Source organism: Plectropomus leopardus, chromosome 7 (genome assembly GCF_008729295.1).
Source record: "Plectropomus leopardus isolate mb chromosome 7, YSFRI_Pleo_2.0, whole genome shotgun sequence".
Classification (NCBI taxonomy): domain Eukaryota; kingdom Metazoa; phylum Chordata; class Actinopteri; order Perciformes; family Serranidae; genus Plectropomus; species Plectropomus leopardus.
Window position 1 is genome coordinate 21886054 of NC_056469.1, and position 14810 is coordinate 21900863.

Consider the following 14810-nt stretch of genomic DNA (forward strand, 5'->3'; position numbering starts at 1 on the left):
CCTCTGTCCCAGAATAAAGGTTTTACAGATAATGAAGGCCTTTATTGGTGTGAATATTGTTTTCAAGACGACTGTTGGAATAAATTGCCCACCGTCATCAGAGTGAAGATGGGTCAGACCCCCTGTGATTGTCCATTTGTTTTTGTAAAACAAAATATATAACCAACTGCTTTGCGTATCCAGTTCTATGAGTTTGTCAAAGTCAATCCTTTGTTCAAAGGAGATTCTGATATAAACTCTTGAGACAGTCGATGTTATTGCAGGCAGCAGTTATATTCATGAATGTCTGGGTGAAGTGACTGACTTAAAATATACTTTTGACACAAGTAATACAACTGCACCCAAGAACTCTGAACAAAGACCAGAATCAGACTTGCTGAATTCCAAGAAGTCTGTACACTTTGTAAATGTCAAAATAACAGATGCAGGAAAATATTTCTGCTGGAAAAATGGATGTGATAGACACAAGCAGAAGCTATTGACCACCAACTTGTGTGTACTTATAGGTGATAAAGTAACACATGAAATATATGTGTCAGAAATATATATGTTAGAATTCAATAACATCAAATCTAATGTCACATTAAATGTGGAGACAAACTCAAGGTCGACATCAGTGCTTGTAGATCAATATGGGTCATTGATTTGCAGTGTAAAGCACATATTTAAAGGACACAGTACAGTTAACAGCACTAAGGGACCGTCAAATCCATCTGTTTTTAAGGAGTTCATGCCCTGAATCAAAGGAATGTCAATTCTTCTGATTTTTGTTTTAAAGATATACCGAAAGGATCTGGATATTTGATTCCAGTTATTTATGAGGCATCAGCAGCCCATATGTGTCGTATTTTAATAGAACTTTTGGCAATTTGGTACCTAAGACCAAGACTGCATATCTACAGGATATGATGCTCTTTGGCTTATTAAATTTCCAGTTTGTTTGTTCAGTGGTCTGTGAACTTGAAACAGAAGTAGATGTTTGACATTGGGCTAAGCATGCGTGTCCCTCCCGATTCTGTTTCTCTTCAAAGCATTTCCTATCCACCTTTGTTTCTGTGTCTTGACTGGCAGGGTAAGGTTACTTAATGGTGATGATAGGTAACTAATATCACTTGTGTTGTTTTGTTTGGATGATGAATATCTTACCTGTGACTGCTGCAGGTGGAGACATCAGTGGTTTACTTGACAACTGTCATCAGGAGACCTGCAAAAACAACAATCAAATGACTTACATCAGAGGTTTGGTGTATACTGAATTGAAACTCTAAGGTAAAGTTCCCAAATTGAGATGCACAATAATTGCAACTGTTATGTTCATAAGGAAAAGTTAGATTTCATCAATTCTGAATGGAAATTATGAAACATTAGGTTTGGTTTGCTTCTTTTTTTTCAACAGAAAATTTCCTGTGTGAAATTAATCAAGTGGCAGTCATGATTGTCTGATTGTATTCTCTACACAATAAAAAAGTAAATGATCACCTCCTTTCCTTTTTATTTTGTCAAACACAAAAAAAAAATTAGACAGCATAGTAATATTGGTAAGATAATTTTAGTGGGAAACTTTAAGTTTGATAGTTATGGTGATTTATGTAAAAGTGACATCACTCATGTCCTTGGAGATTGTAGCTTCACTGAATTCAAGGGTTGCTATTTGTGCTCTAATACTGCCATCTCGTTGGCTTATTGGAGAACACACCACATTATTAACTGAATAAACTCTCAAGTATATCTTATACAAGCTACATTTATTGTCAATAAGTAGCCTACAAAACAGGTAGGCTAATATCATTCTGCATTGTATGTCCTTCTGTCTTCATTATTTGTTGTGTTTGTCGTGTTCACTGTCATTATAAAAAAGTGCCATATTTCCCTGTGGTCTGTCACTAGAAATCACCTACATATTGACCAATCAACTCATAAATTGGTGAGCAAAAAGCAGGAGCTTGTTGACTGCGAACAAAATTACGTACATTAATTACGTTTATTGGATTTGAGTTACAGTTACATATGAGTATCTGTGAGTGTCATGCTATATCCATATGACGCTGTATCCACTTTTTTTTAACTCAACTGTTTTTTGATAATGCTGTTAAACAAATGGCAACAAAGTACTTTCACAGAAAATATATTACTGCAAGAGGTCTGGAGAATTCAGAAATGAGGTCAGTTTCTATCAAAACGAGGGGCTGCTTTTTATTTTTGAAAACCTGTTTATATAATGCGAGACCATTATTTTGATTCTTTTTTCTATGTTTGAAGTTAATTGGATTATTGTTTAGTGGAATAAAGCTGAATTTGAATGGCAGCACAGGAACAAATACCAACTTGGCTGAAAATGAAAAAAGGTAGTAAACATAGAAAAGGTTGGATTTAGTGTTAAAGGTCATGTGTTGCGTCAACATGTTACACGCAATAGAGTACAGTGCAGTTTATACAGTATATCGTTTATATTGAGTTTGCCCTAAACTGACATAAAATATAGGAACTGTCATTCATTGTTAGCTGTGTGAAACATATAATGAGCACCATGTAATCAGTTTATACAGAGTGTACTCTGTATAAACTGATTACATAGTGCTCATTGTATTCATTGTATTCATGAAATTGTATTCATGCATTTTTTCTTTTAATTCAAAGGTGGAGAGGTGACAGAAAATGTGGAGAGAGAGGAAAAGTGACCTTCAACAAAAGTCCTTTTACATATTCAAACCTAGAATATTGTGGTCACAGTATGTGATATGTATAGTGAGTATGGTACTAAGTATATGGTTAACCACCACCACCATGATGCCTCTGTGTATTCTTTTTGGTAGAGCTTGTAGTGGGGACATAAAACTGCGATCAATCTTACTTTGAAAGAAGAGAGCAGTAGTCAGTCGTAAGTTCTCCTTTGGTACAACATGAGGTTCCCACTAAAGATGAAATGTTTTCTTAAAACTATAAAGAAAACTATGGCTATTTCATGGGGTCTTTAAATATTTGACAGGTTGGAGATCAGTGATCAGCAAAAGACGAGGTGTTTCATTTTTACAAACTGTGCCGGTGACTTTTTGTTCTTGTGGGAGTGTGGATTTTGTAATCATATGACTGTGAATAAAAAACGAATTACTTTTGACCCAAATCTCTGACGTGTTTCCATCCATCCACATATCCAAACTTTTACAAGTTTAAAGGTCCTCTTAGGGTATATAATTTGTTGCCTTATCAACAAACAACACTGACTGAGAACAAAGGTGATCCTATTGTCCTGCACACTACACCTCCCTAAGACCTTATTCTAGGGATAAAAACTGACCAGATGCCTCAGGTGACTTAGGACATGATTAAATTGAGTTAATCTGGCACAGATAAATCACTCATGACAGGAAAATATAATCTTCACACAGATTTAGTGAACTTAGTCTGTTAATGTTTGAAAAGCACATCCACATTACTGAACAAAACAGAGACACACTGAGCACCAAGATGGCTGCAAAACTGTCAATCACCCACAAATTAAACTGTGAACTACTGAATTTATGATAGTGAATTACACAGTAACACAGACCTGCAAACCTGCAAAAAAAAAAAAAAGAGTAGTGGAAAAGTTTACAAGATACAAGACCAAAATCCAGTAGAAAATTTAAGTGATCTTTATACACAAATGTAGTCCTTTATACATGTTTTTGCATGGGGACATTAGAAAAACACCTCTTTGATTAATATTAAGTTTTATTGCATTTTGACTCTGTTACAGTCTTATATAATACATACTTTTAATGTATTGGATAGCCTATAGCCTGGACTTGAACAGGAGGTCTGTGGTGCGGGGGGCACCAAATTACTTTATTTCTTTATTTTCATATTAAGATATGTCTGACAGAGACATGAGCATGAACTCAACATATTATTAATGAAAAGAAATTGGCCTTTTTATAAAACCCATGTAATTTCCAGAACATTAATGATAGGCTATCTGTTACCCACCGTTATGAATCCTTATGTAATCATTGGTGGCTCCTTTTTTTCTTCTTCATCATGTAGTACCTCTCCATAACAGCAAAGTGAACTGGTTAGTTAACAGTTTTGTAATATTGACACTTTATTGCCCAATTATATTGCATTAATTATTGCATGTCCTTGCGTAAAATCAAAGCGTATAAACCTAATGTTAGCTCCACCTTCACTGAATGCAGGCGCACTCCTGTGGCCAGGGTTATCAGGGACAGCTACCTTGGCACAACACCAGCACTTTATTTGCTCAGGGCTGCAACAGATAATCCAACTGGACTCACAGCAAATAATAATATACAGTTATTGTTTTCATTATTATTTCTTTGTGATTCTATAGAGTTTTTTTTTAATTTTACAATTTAATAAACTTTAATTCCTCACAGATTTCCCTTACTGATAAAAGTACTTTCCAGGTTTACAGTCCTTTTTGCAGTTACTTCACCTTTACTCTCGTGGATCTACAGGTTTGATCTTGATGTAGATGCCATTGATCGAGCGAAGCACTAGTCTTGGAATTAACTTGGGTTTGAGAGTTGGGTCCTCTATCAGCTGGTACCTCATCAGTGTCATGGCTGTTGCCACTTTCAACTCATTCATGGCAAAGTTCTGACCAATGCAATTTCTAAGAAAGAAAAACAACAAAAACGTGAGGTATGTGATGATAAATGCAATGCTTCTAAGCAATAACATCAGAGGACAGAAGCAAGTTAAGTACACTTTTGAGGATGTTATGGATGCAAACATGGTAGAATGACCACATTGTTTTACAACATCGGCATACTAACTTCTGACACTAATAAAGTTATTGCTGCAATAAACCTGCTCTAATTAAGTCCATGTTCTACTTTATAATGGTGGTTATGTCAAAGAAGAGCTGGGAACAAGACCTTGTTTTGCAAGTCGGTAGGTTTCAAGTCTTTGCACCAAGTCCCAAGTCAAGACTGACAAGAAGACCCAAGGTCTAAACTTTGTAATCTGCCAGTTCCAAATAGGCATGTTTTGATTGGGCACTGCACAAAATGTTTTATTCAACATTGGGAGCATATCTATGGTTCAGAGTCTGAGGTGGGATAGTCTGCACTCAGTTCTCGACATGGAAGTGGCTGAGCTGGCAGCTAGCAGCTAATGGAGCTAATTCAATAACCAGTGCTAACAACAGCCACAGTGCTGACAGAGCAAACTGTGTTAGCCAGGGGAAACCGCAGGTTGCTTCCATAAGAAAGCCGTCCTGCCACCGTGAGTCAGGAAGGAATTATTAGCAGTTACTGTCATATTGACACATCTACGTACTGCAGAGTTTTGTCTGATAAATAAACAGATAGAGAGTAACCATAGACTGAGCCAGTCACACGGTCTCAGGTGAGAACAAACCTTGGACCAGCAGAGAAGGGCACGAATGCATGAGGTGACCTTTTGGAAGCATTCTCCGGTAGGAAACGCAGTGGGTCAAAGACCTGTGTGGACACAAGATGGAAAAAGCAAATGCCAGTCAGTCCCACATTTTCTTAATTTTTCGTCTGAGAATTGAATGACATCATGCTGTTTATGGCACGATGACATCTGGTACTACAGCACTATGGATTTTGCAAGTATGCACCAATTTGATGACAATGTTACATCTATTTTTTTAAATATTCTATGTAGAAGTAGGGTGCAGGGCCACCACAGCAAAGAGAGATCATACTTTTACTTTAAATTTAATATTATATTAGTCATGTACAGCATGTAGTGAGCAAGTGACAGGTGAGCATTCATTTCAAAAACATTTCTTTAGGGCGAAATAATCTTGACTTACATCAGGGTTTTCCCAGACTGCTGCATTCCTGTGAATCCCAAAGACACTTATTGCAATATAAGAACCTACAAATAAGAAAACAAAGATGTGTTTGGGTTTAGGATTGTGCAGTGACTGAACAACAATGTGTATAACAACAAAGAGACCTTTAACCTACATCAGGGGTCGGCAACCCTTACTATCAAAAGAGCCATTTCTGGCCCAAAACAAAAAAAAATCTGTCTGGAGCCGCAGGTAACACAACACATATAGTCAAACTAGCCTATCAATATTATGAATGGGTCTACATGAGCGTTCACTAATATGACCACGATTTTTTATTTTTGTTACATTAACTTCGCAGTGTTGGCGGTAAAAATAAAAAGATCTATCCATGCACTGTTAGTTAATGAAATACATTTTCATATTCTGTGTACAGGCTACATATTTTTGCAATTGAAAAATTTAATGAAATTTTTAAAAAAATAATCGCAACTCATTTACATATCATTTTTAGTCAGACACAGGAGCCACTGGAGAGGGGCAAAAGAGCCGCATGTGGCTCTAGAGCCTCAGGTTGCCTACCCCTGACCTACATGGTAATACCGTGTAGGTTAAAGGGTTTATGCTGTTTATTCTGAAAATTGCGCAAGGTGGACTTTGTAAATGTTAAATGTTAGCATTTTAAACATGGAGTAAAAGTTAATATGTACTCCATCAAATGTCACCTTCCCACCTCCAACAAGTTCAGAATGCAGCAGCTAGGCTTCTCACTGGTTTTAACAGATACCTCACATCACCCCAATCCTGGCTTCTCTTCATTGGCTCCCTATTTGTTTTCAAATTGATTTTAAGATTTTACTGTTCACTTTAAACTCAATCTGGGTCTGGCTCCAAGCTACATAGCAAAGAAGTTGACCAAATATGAGCCAACTATCAGCCTTAGATCTGCAGTTAGTGCACTTCTGGATGTAACTACTTCAAGGTGCAAATCTAGAGATGATTGTGCTTTTGCCATACGGGCCCCTTGGTGTTGTCTAAAAAGTTATTATCATTATTTTATTACTTTTATTAACAGTAAACTGTCTCATCCATAAGAACTTTCCAAAAACATTAAGAACAAACCTTTCTCCAAAGTCCTTCCATCAATAAAGGTCATGGGTTTTGTGATCTTTCTGCCTATTCCTGGTACAGGAGGGTAAAGGCGGAGGGATTCTTTTATGCACATTGTAGTATATGGAATTTTACTGAGGTCCTCCCTTAAATGAGACAAACATGTGTTAGTTGTCAATATTCTAAAAAAGTGACTTCCTAAAGCTCACCTAATCCATCTGCTGTAGCACAAAGCAGCACTGACTTGCACTGCCCTTTGGTTTTCAACAGGTAAACCTACCACTCCATGGTGTCCCTGCCATCCAGGGCTTGAATGATCTCCTCCCTGCACATTTTCTGGTGTTCTGGGTGGCAGGCCAGACAGTAGAGGATGAAAGACAAGCCACTGGCTGTGGTGTCATGGCCCTCAAACATGAAGGTGTCCACCTCTGCTCTTAGGTCCTCATCTGACAGACCCTGCTGCTTTTCATCCTGATGGTGAGGAAAAAAAAACAGAACTTGCAAAAAACAAACAAACAAAACATAACAAAATATGAAAGATATCCAATCTGTATTGTATTTGTAAAGCACTTTTGAAACCACAGTAAGATAGCATAAAAATACAAAGACAAAACATATTGGACCATATGTTACATGCACACAGCGCAGCACAGCTATCATCCCTACTTTGAGAAAAGGAGTTGTCTTTTGTGACAGTTCGCATGTTGTTTAAGTATGTACTTACACCCAACTGTGCACCCATAGGTCTGTAGGTCATAAAATTGAGGAATGGTCAGGTGCATTGTTGACATATTTTTATTGTGTGGCAGCAGAAAGCGACTGGACTATTAACCGACAAAAACTTGATGTGAAGTCAGAAAGACTCAGTACATCCCTACCATTTAAAGGATGCATTATTTTGATGGTAAAATGTACCTGCACATCACACTTATATTGTACCAGCGTGCAGATGGGTTGCATACACCACAGTTAAATTTTAAGTTCACTAAAATTAGCACATAGCAGAGGGCAGAGCAGAGCTCAGACCTGCTGTCAGACTCCCTTTAAAGAAAGACGATATGCACATTTACACACAAGGAGCTGATTAACTTTACTGATTATCAAAGAGGCTAAACGTTTAATTCTGATTCCTCTGGGAATTTTTTTAAAGAGCAGAAATGTCACACAGTATTTGCTGCAGAGACATTGCTGCTCTTACTACATTACTCTTGCTTCTCCAATTTGCAGAATCCACCATACAAATAGCAAAAGCTTAAAAAGGAATGGGAGAAGGTACTCTAATAGCATGACTTCAAGTTACAACCAAAAACAGCTATGATTAATCAGGAGACAAAATGCAATCCCTTGGCTGCTTTTGTCCTTTTTTGCACACCAGGTCAAATCTGGAGTTAGGCACTCAATTGTAATCTAACAGAGGAGATTGATTAACAAAGCACAATATGTTTTTGTGTGGGGGGTGGCAATTATAAACCATACTGTACAAAGGTACAGTAACTTCGTGACTAATTGTGTATTCTTGAGAATATTTTCATACGAGCAGTTGATGGAAATTTTCCCAACATTTAGATAGACACATGCCTATAGTCAGCCTATCGCCTTTTTATCAGTGGCCATTGATATGCTGAGCATGAGGCAGCCTTCTGCTTCTTTTTGCACAGGTGCTTTTCCAGTTGGACATTATGTCAAATTATGTCTTACATGATCTTTAGTTTTTCTACATCACTGATTGTTTTTTAAAGCCATTGCTTTTGTTGTCTTCATGGTCTTTGTCCATTTTTGGTATTCTACATGTTTGTGTGGTTATCCCTATTGCTGTTTGTATAGTGTGGTATTTTGAATGTTGGCTGCACAGTTACTTTGAGCTTAAATTTTTAAATTATTTTACAGAGGACTTTGTAATAAAGTTACAAAGTCCTCTTTGATGGTTGGTATAAAACCACAGTTGACTTACTGCAGGTTTGTTACTAGTTGCTAATGTCATGACATTGGCAGAAGTGAGAACATCTAATACCTTAAATTAGTATACTACATGCGAAGTCACATAACATACTTCTGCAAAGAGAAGGATGTCCAGAAAATCCAAGTGTCTTTTGGCCTGTATGCGGTCCAGCTCTTTCTCCTCCTTCAGTGCGTCCTTCCTCTTTCTGATGACCGCCTCTTCAAAAGACAAGACAATTAATATTTGCAGACTAACTCTTTAATTACAGCAACATGCTATATGGCAACTCAAAATTAAGTGTACGGGCTATTCTTTATGGCAAAGCGATCAAATTCAGTTTGACTGACAGATGGAAATAGTTTTAGATTGTCATTAACCAAAGTATGCATGTAAATTTCACCTGTATGACCATGAGCCACTCTGCATGCCTTCCTGTATCTGAAGCCATGTGGGCTGAGGTAGAAAATCAAGTCGTTATGGTATGGAAACGTCCTAAACCGAATGTCAATCAGATTGCTGAGCTCATAAACTGCCTTGATGTATTCGTTTTTTCCACTGAAATGAGAACGTAGACAAACATTGAAAGATCAGTTTCTTCCACACGATTCAGACGGCTTAAGCAATCAACAACTGAAAACATAGATCTGAATGTGTGCACGGCTGAAAAAGGTTTGTATGGACTCACCTCTCAGTCTGACAGTTGCTGCTGTAGCTGAAAGCACACTTTAAGATGCTGTCAAGTGTCATGAGGCTCACGTGTTCAAACAATTCAAAGGACTCACTGGTGTTTGCATAACTTTCCCATTTGTCCTGGAAACATTGAGAACAGATGTGACATCTCTGCAGGAGATGGAAAAAACTCCAACACACTCAACCAACTCTGACACAACACGTCATCTCGACAGCATTACTTCACTATTATGGTCTCTGTTATCTTACTATAAATTGTCATTTACATACCAACATTGTTTTAGCAGAGTCTGCCATCAGTTTAGTGTATGGTTTCAACACATCATAATGGAAACCTGGGGTCAAAAGCCTTCTGTGCCGAAACCACTTTTGACCCTTTGACACCAACAAACCGTCACCTTAAAAGAGAGGAACAGTGTGTTCATGTGTGTGTCGTTCAGTCAAACATCTCAGTAATTAGTCAAAATATTCTGTAGAAAAAAGGCAAATCAGTCATACCAATCCAGGGCTCAAGAAATCTATATCCTAAATCATTCTTTGGCTCTGTTATAAAACAAACAAATAAATAATCTGTTAGATTGACCTTCGGTTGTTAAAAAAAAAAAAAAAAAATCCAAATGTTCCTGTTGGAGATTATTTAAAGCACTGAATTGATAACATTGCTATAATGGTTTATCACTTCAGTAAAGATTTTAAAAAATGCTCACACACCTGTTGATGCCAATACAGTCTTCACAAAATCTGGATGTTGAATATTGAGTAAACAAACAAAGGGCCCAAACCAGATTTGGAAAGCATAACCATACTGCTTTCCAAATTCCACAAGCCTGTACAAATCTGTCCCATCTTGTTTAAACTGAAATAAACATGAGAACACGGGAGAGTTAACTACACCTTTCTTTCCAGTAGCCTGGGGAGGAAAATGTGTTGCTGACTCAGCTGATGATCACTAACTGTGTGTCACTAATGTACAATATTACTTAAATCCCCTAGTTAAGTAAAAGTAGAGAAACAACATAAAACAAATACTCAATTCTAAGTTTAGGTCTTGCATTAAAATGTTCATATCAAAGATCATAAAATATATATATATGTGTGTGTGTGTGTGTGTGTGTGTGTGTTTTTTAAGTTTTAAAACGAAATGTACTCTAAATGCAAAATGAACTGATACCAAGTGTCATATACAAACCAAATACAATTTGGGAGCTTTAACATTTCCCCTGTTGCTGGCCTGTACAGCCTTGACATATGTTTGGATAAACAGTTTTAAAACATTTCATCAATCTGTAATCAAACATTTTCATAACTATTCAAACATCCCAACATACCCCACTCTCCCCTACTGAATCGAGTACCCTGAGTTTAATGGAAGCAATAGTTAATACAAACAACGGGGTGAAACATTGTGACTATAGACCATCTTTTGTAAACTATCAACAAATTTAGAATCAAATTTGTTATTTTAACCTGCTATTGTTGAATTCGGTATGTCAAAATAAAGTTTAACGCTGCATAAATCCAACTTTAAGTGTAACTTAAACTAAAGCTTTAAGTTTAAAAAAATGAAGTTACCTGTACTGTTATATAACACTTAACACAAAGTTGCACCTTACTGGGTTTTCATGAGTTAGCTTACCTCCTTCGCATGTCCGAAAAGCCAGTGTGCTGGAGGTCCTGGAAAAGCGTCAAAGTTTTGGAGCGTATGTCTTCTCCGGACAAAGAAGTTGGTTAATTTATAGATGATGGCAACCAGACAAAGTATAGCAAACAAGTGACTCATGTGAGCCCAGGCCGACTGGGATTTCACGAGAGCCTCAGTTGACTCCATCTCGGTTCAGTGAAGTCGGTACTTCCTTGGTGAAAAGACTCTGAACAGCGCAGATGTTTGCTGAACAACAAAATGTGAGGCGCATAACAAAGGGTCTGCATCATTGTGACATCAGCGTGGTGAACAGAGTAGGCGGATCAACGGGCCATTTGACCGTGAAATTTCAAGGACTAGAGCGACGGATGTCGCCGGATTGTAGTGACCTAAACTAGAGAAGGCAATTTCGATACACAAGATTGAACTGTTTTGCAAAGTTCTTCAGCATGCAGCTCATGACGGGTTTCGAAACGTCACGTGATCGGTAACAAACGCGGACAGAGAGTATTAAAAGACCGCGGGAAATGCGGGCGTTTGTGGTGTTGTGTTGTGGCGATGAAGTAGAGAGAGATTTGTGCGAATTGAGCTAAACTTTTGGTAGGTTGACAGATAGAAAGGTAGACGCATAGACAGATACATGCATACATACATGTCAATGAGTTAAGGCATATTTATATTTTTATTTGAATAAACTTATCCTTTTCATTTAAGGTGGTAGAGAAGCGAAGAAGCCAACTGAAGTCAAAAACTTTTTTTTCTAAATAAAAATATTTGAACAAATGTTTCTGAACATTATTCTTGATTCCACCTTGTTATTGATGTGTATAACCATAACAGTGAAGTGCAATATTTGAAACATTTCTCTTTGTCCAGGCCATTTATACATATAAAACCATTAAAATGCTCTACAAACTAACAATAGCATAGCATAGGACCAATGTCCTTAGGTCACATAGCTAATAATGATATGAAATAGTCACCATATCCTACTAGAACTAAATCAATACCAGTTTGATTTGATTTGCATGACATTGGGGTAGGCTTTGGGGTTCAAAACGTTTCAAAATAAAAGTATTGAAACGTTTCAAATTTGCCATCTCTATCATAAACAGTGGGAGACTGAGAAGTGGGGCCTGTTCCAGAGTGCAGGTGAACAAACTCTAAGTCAAACGGAACTTTGAGTTGTCATCCTGAGATGCAAAACTCAGTTTTTGGTTTCACAACAGCTGATCATAAGAGTCAGTTAAATCAACTCAACTAAGATAAACATTGCAATGCAAAATAGATATACTGTCAAGACACAATACCGTCATAAGTTCTTTTGCCCCAGAATAAAGGTTTTGCACAAAATTAAGGCCTTTATTAGTGTAAATATTGTTTTCAAGACGACTGTTAGAATAAACAGCCCACCGTCATCAGAGTGAAGATAGGTCCGACTCACAGTGATTGTCCATTTGTTTTTCCATAGAACACACACACACACACACACACACACACACACACACACACAAACAGTATGTCTGTACCCAACTGCTTTGCTTTCTATATGTTTAAAAAACAAACTTTTTTTCTAGAAGAAACTCTTGAAACAGCTAACATCATCACAGGCAGCAGTATGTCTGGGCACTTATGTATGTCTGGGTAAATTGAGTTATTTAAAATTGACTTTTTAAGCAAGTAACATGACTGCACTCAGGAACTCTGCACAAAGACCAGCATCAGACTTTGTGGATTTGAACAAATCTGTACACATTGTAAATGTCAAAGGAACAGAAGCTGGAAAATATTTCTTCTGTAAAAGTGGATGTGATGGATACAGGCAGAAGCTACTGACTATCAACTTGAGTGTAAATACAGGCAAGAAAATAACATAAAATAATTATATCAAAATTAAATGGTATAACTTATAGTCTTTTTTTCATTTTATAGTATACGAAAGTCAGACTTCATCTGTTTTTGAGCTGTGATGTATGACTTAGCATTCAATATCATCAAACCAAATGTCACATTAAATGTGGAGACAAGCTCAAGGTCGGCATCAGTGCTTATAGATCAATATGGGTCATTGAATTGCAGTGTAAAGCACGTGTTTGAGGGACACAGTACAGTTAACACTGCTTCCAACAAAACAACAAGTGAACGTTTTTCCATGTCTGTCTTTCAGGAGTTCATGGCCTGAATCAAAGGAATGCCAATTCTTTTGTTTTTTGTTTTACAGGTATACCAAAAATCCTGGATATTTGATTCCAGTTATTTATGAGGCATCAGCAGCCCTTATGTGTCTTATTTTAATAGAACTTTTGGCAATTTGGTACCTAAGACCAAGACTGCATATCTACAGGATATGATGCTCTTTGCCTTATTAAATTTCCAGTTTGTTTGTTCAGTGGTCTGTGAACTTGAAACAGAAGTAGATGTTTGAAATTGGGCTAGGCGTGCATGTCCCTCCTGATCTTTCAAAGCATTTCCTATCCACCTTTGTTTCTGTGTCTTGACTGGCAGGGTAAGGTTGCTTAATGGTGATGATAGGTAACTAATATCACTTGTGTTGTTTTGTTTGGATGATGAAATTTCTTACCTGTGACTGCTGCAGGTGGAAAAGGAAACATCAGTGGTTTACAACTGTCATCAGGAGACCTGCAAGAGATAAGAGATATTTCTCATGTCTTTGAGACTGTAACTTCACTTAATACAAAAATTGCCATGTGTTAATACTGCCATCTTCTGGGTTTTCAGGAGAACACACCATATTATTAACTTAATTAACTCTTAAGTGTGATATTGTACACAAGGTATGTATATTGTTAAGTAACCAAAAGCTGAAGTATTTTTTCTTAAACTCAATTCAGTCTTTATTTCTTGACCTCAGTCTGTACAAAAGGTACATGTAATTTATCTTCATTATTTGTTGTATTTCTCAATGTCATAAAAAGGTACATTTCCTTGTGGTCTGTCATGAGACATCATCTACAAGTCAGCTTATAAATTGGTGAGCAAAATGCAGGAGCTTGTTGACTGTGAACACAGTTAAGGTACATTTATAGGACTTGGCAGTGAGCATTTAAGGATCTGAGTGGCAGTTTATATATGTGTATCTGTGAGTGTCATGCTATATCCATATGATGGGTCATCATGAGTAATGTTTTTGATGTTTTGGGTGTAACGTTGATTTTTTTCTTTCTGTTAAACATCTCTCAGCATTTTTTAACTCCATAAGTATTTTGATAAGGCTTTTAAACAAATGGCAAAAAAGGACGTTAATAGGAAATATATTACTCCAAGAGGTCCAGAGAATTCAGAAATGAAGTCAGTTTCTATCGGAACACGGGGCTGCTTTTTATTTTGAAAGCCTGTTAATATAATATGAAAAACGTCTGTTACATCTGTTAAACTAATATGTAATCAACTGAAGTGTCAACAAGCTACTAGGTGTGAGTTTTCAGTAAGATATAGCTGCAGACTTGCAAGTACCATTGTTCATGGCCTTTAGTAGAATAAAGCTGAATTTGAAAGGCAGCACAGGAACAAATATTAACTACGCTTCAAAAAGACGTAGTAAAAACAGAAGAGGGTGGATTTAGTCATTTTGAAAGGTGGTGTAGTGTGTCAACATATTTCAAATGCAACAGAGTACAGTGCAGATTATACAGTATACT

The 14810-nt window shown here is 37.0% G+C and overlaps 1 protein-coding gene across 2 annotated transcripts; it reads right to left on the bottom strand.

The window, feature by feature from the left end:
- Positions 1-1187: 1187 nt before the first annotated feature.
- Positions 1188-11824, bottom strand: LOC121946133 (cytochrome P450 4B1-like). 2 transcript variants are annotated; one of them, XM_042490578.1, is made up of 13 exons: positions 11146-11824; positions 10221-10365; positions 10008-10052; positions 9780-9907; positions 9505-9629; positions 9220-9374; positions 8931-9037; positions 7161-7351; positions 6893-7026; positions 5789-5853; positions 5365-5447; positions 4436-4615; positions 1188-1204 (listed from the first exon to the last, which is right to left on the bottom strand). In XM_042490578.1, exons 1-12 carry the CDS (start codon positions 11335-11337, stop codon positions 4438-4440), a joined length of 1548 nt encoding a protein of 515 aa, XP_042346512.1. In that variant the 5' UTR covers positions 11338-11824; the 3' UTR covers positions 1188-1204; positions 4436-4437. The 2 variants fall into 2 exon arrangements, with proteins under 2 accessions (XP_042346512.1, XP_042346511.1); XM_042490577.1 differs by lacking the exon at positions 1188-1204 and having other exon boundaries at positions 3618-4615.
- Between the last annotated feature and the right edge of the window lie 2986 nt (positions 11825-14810).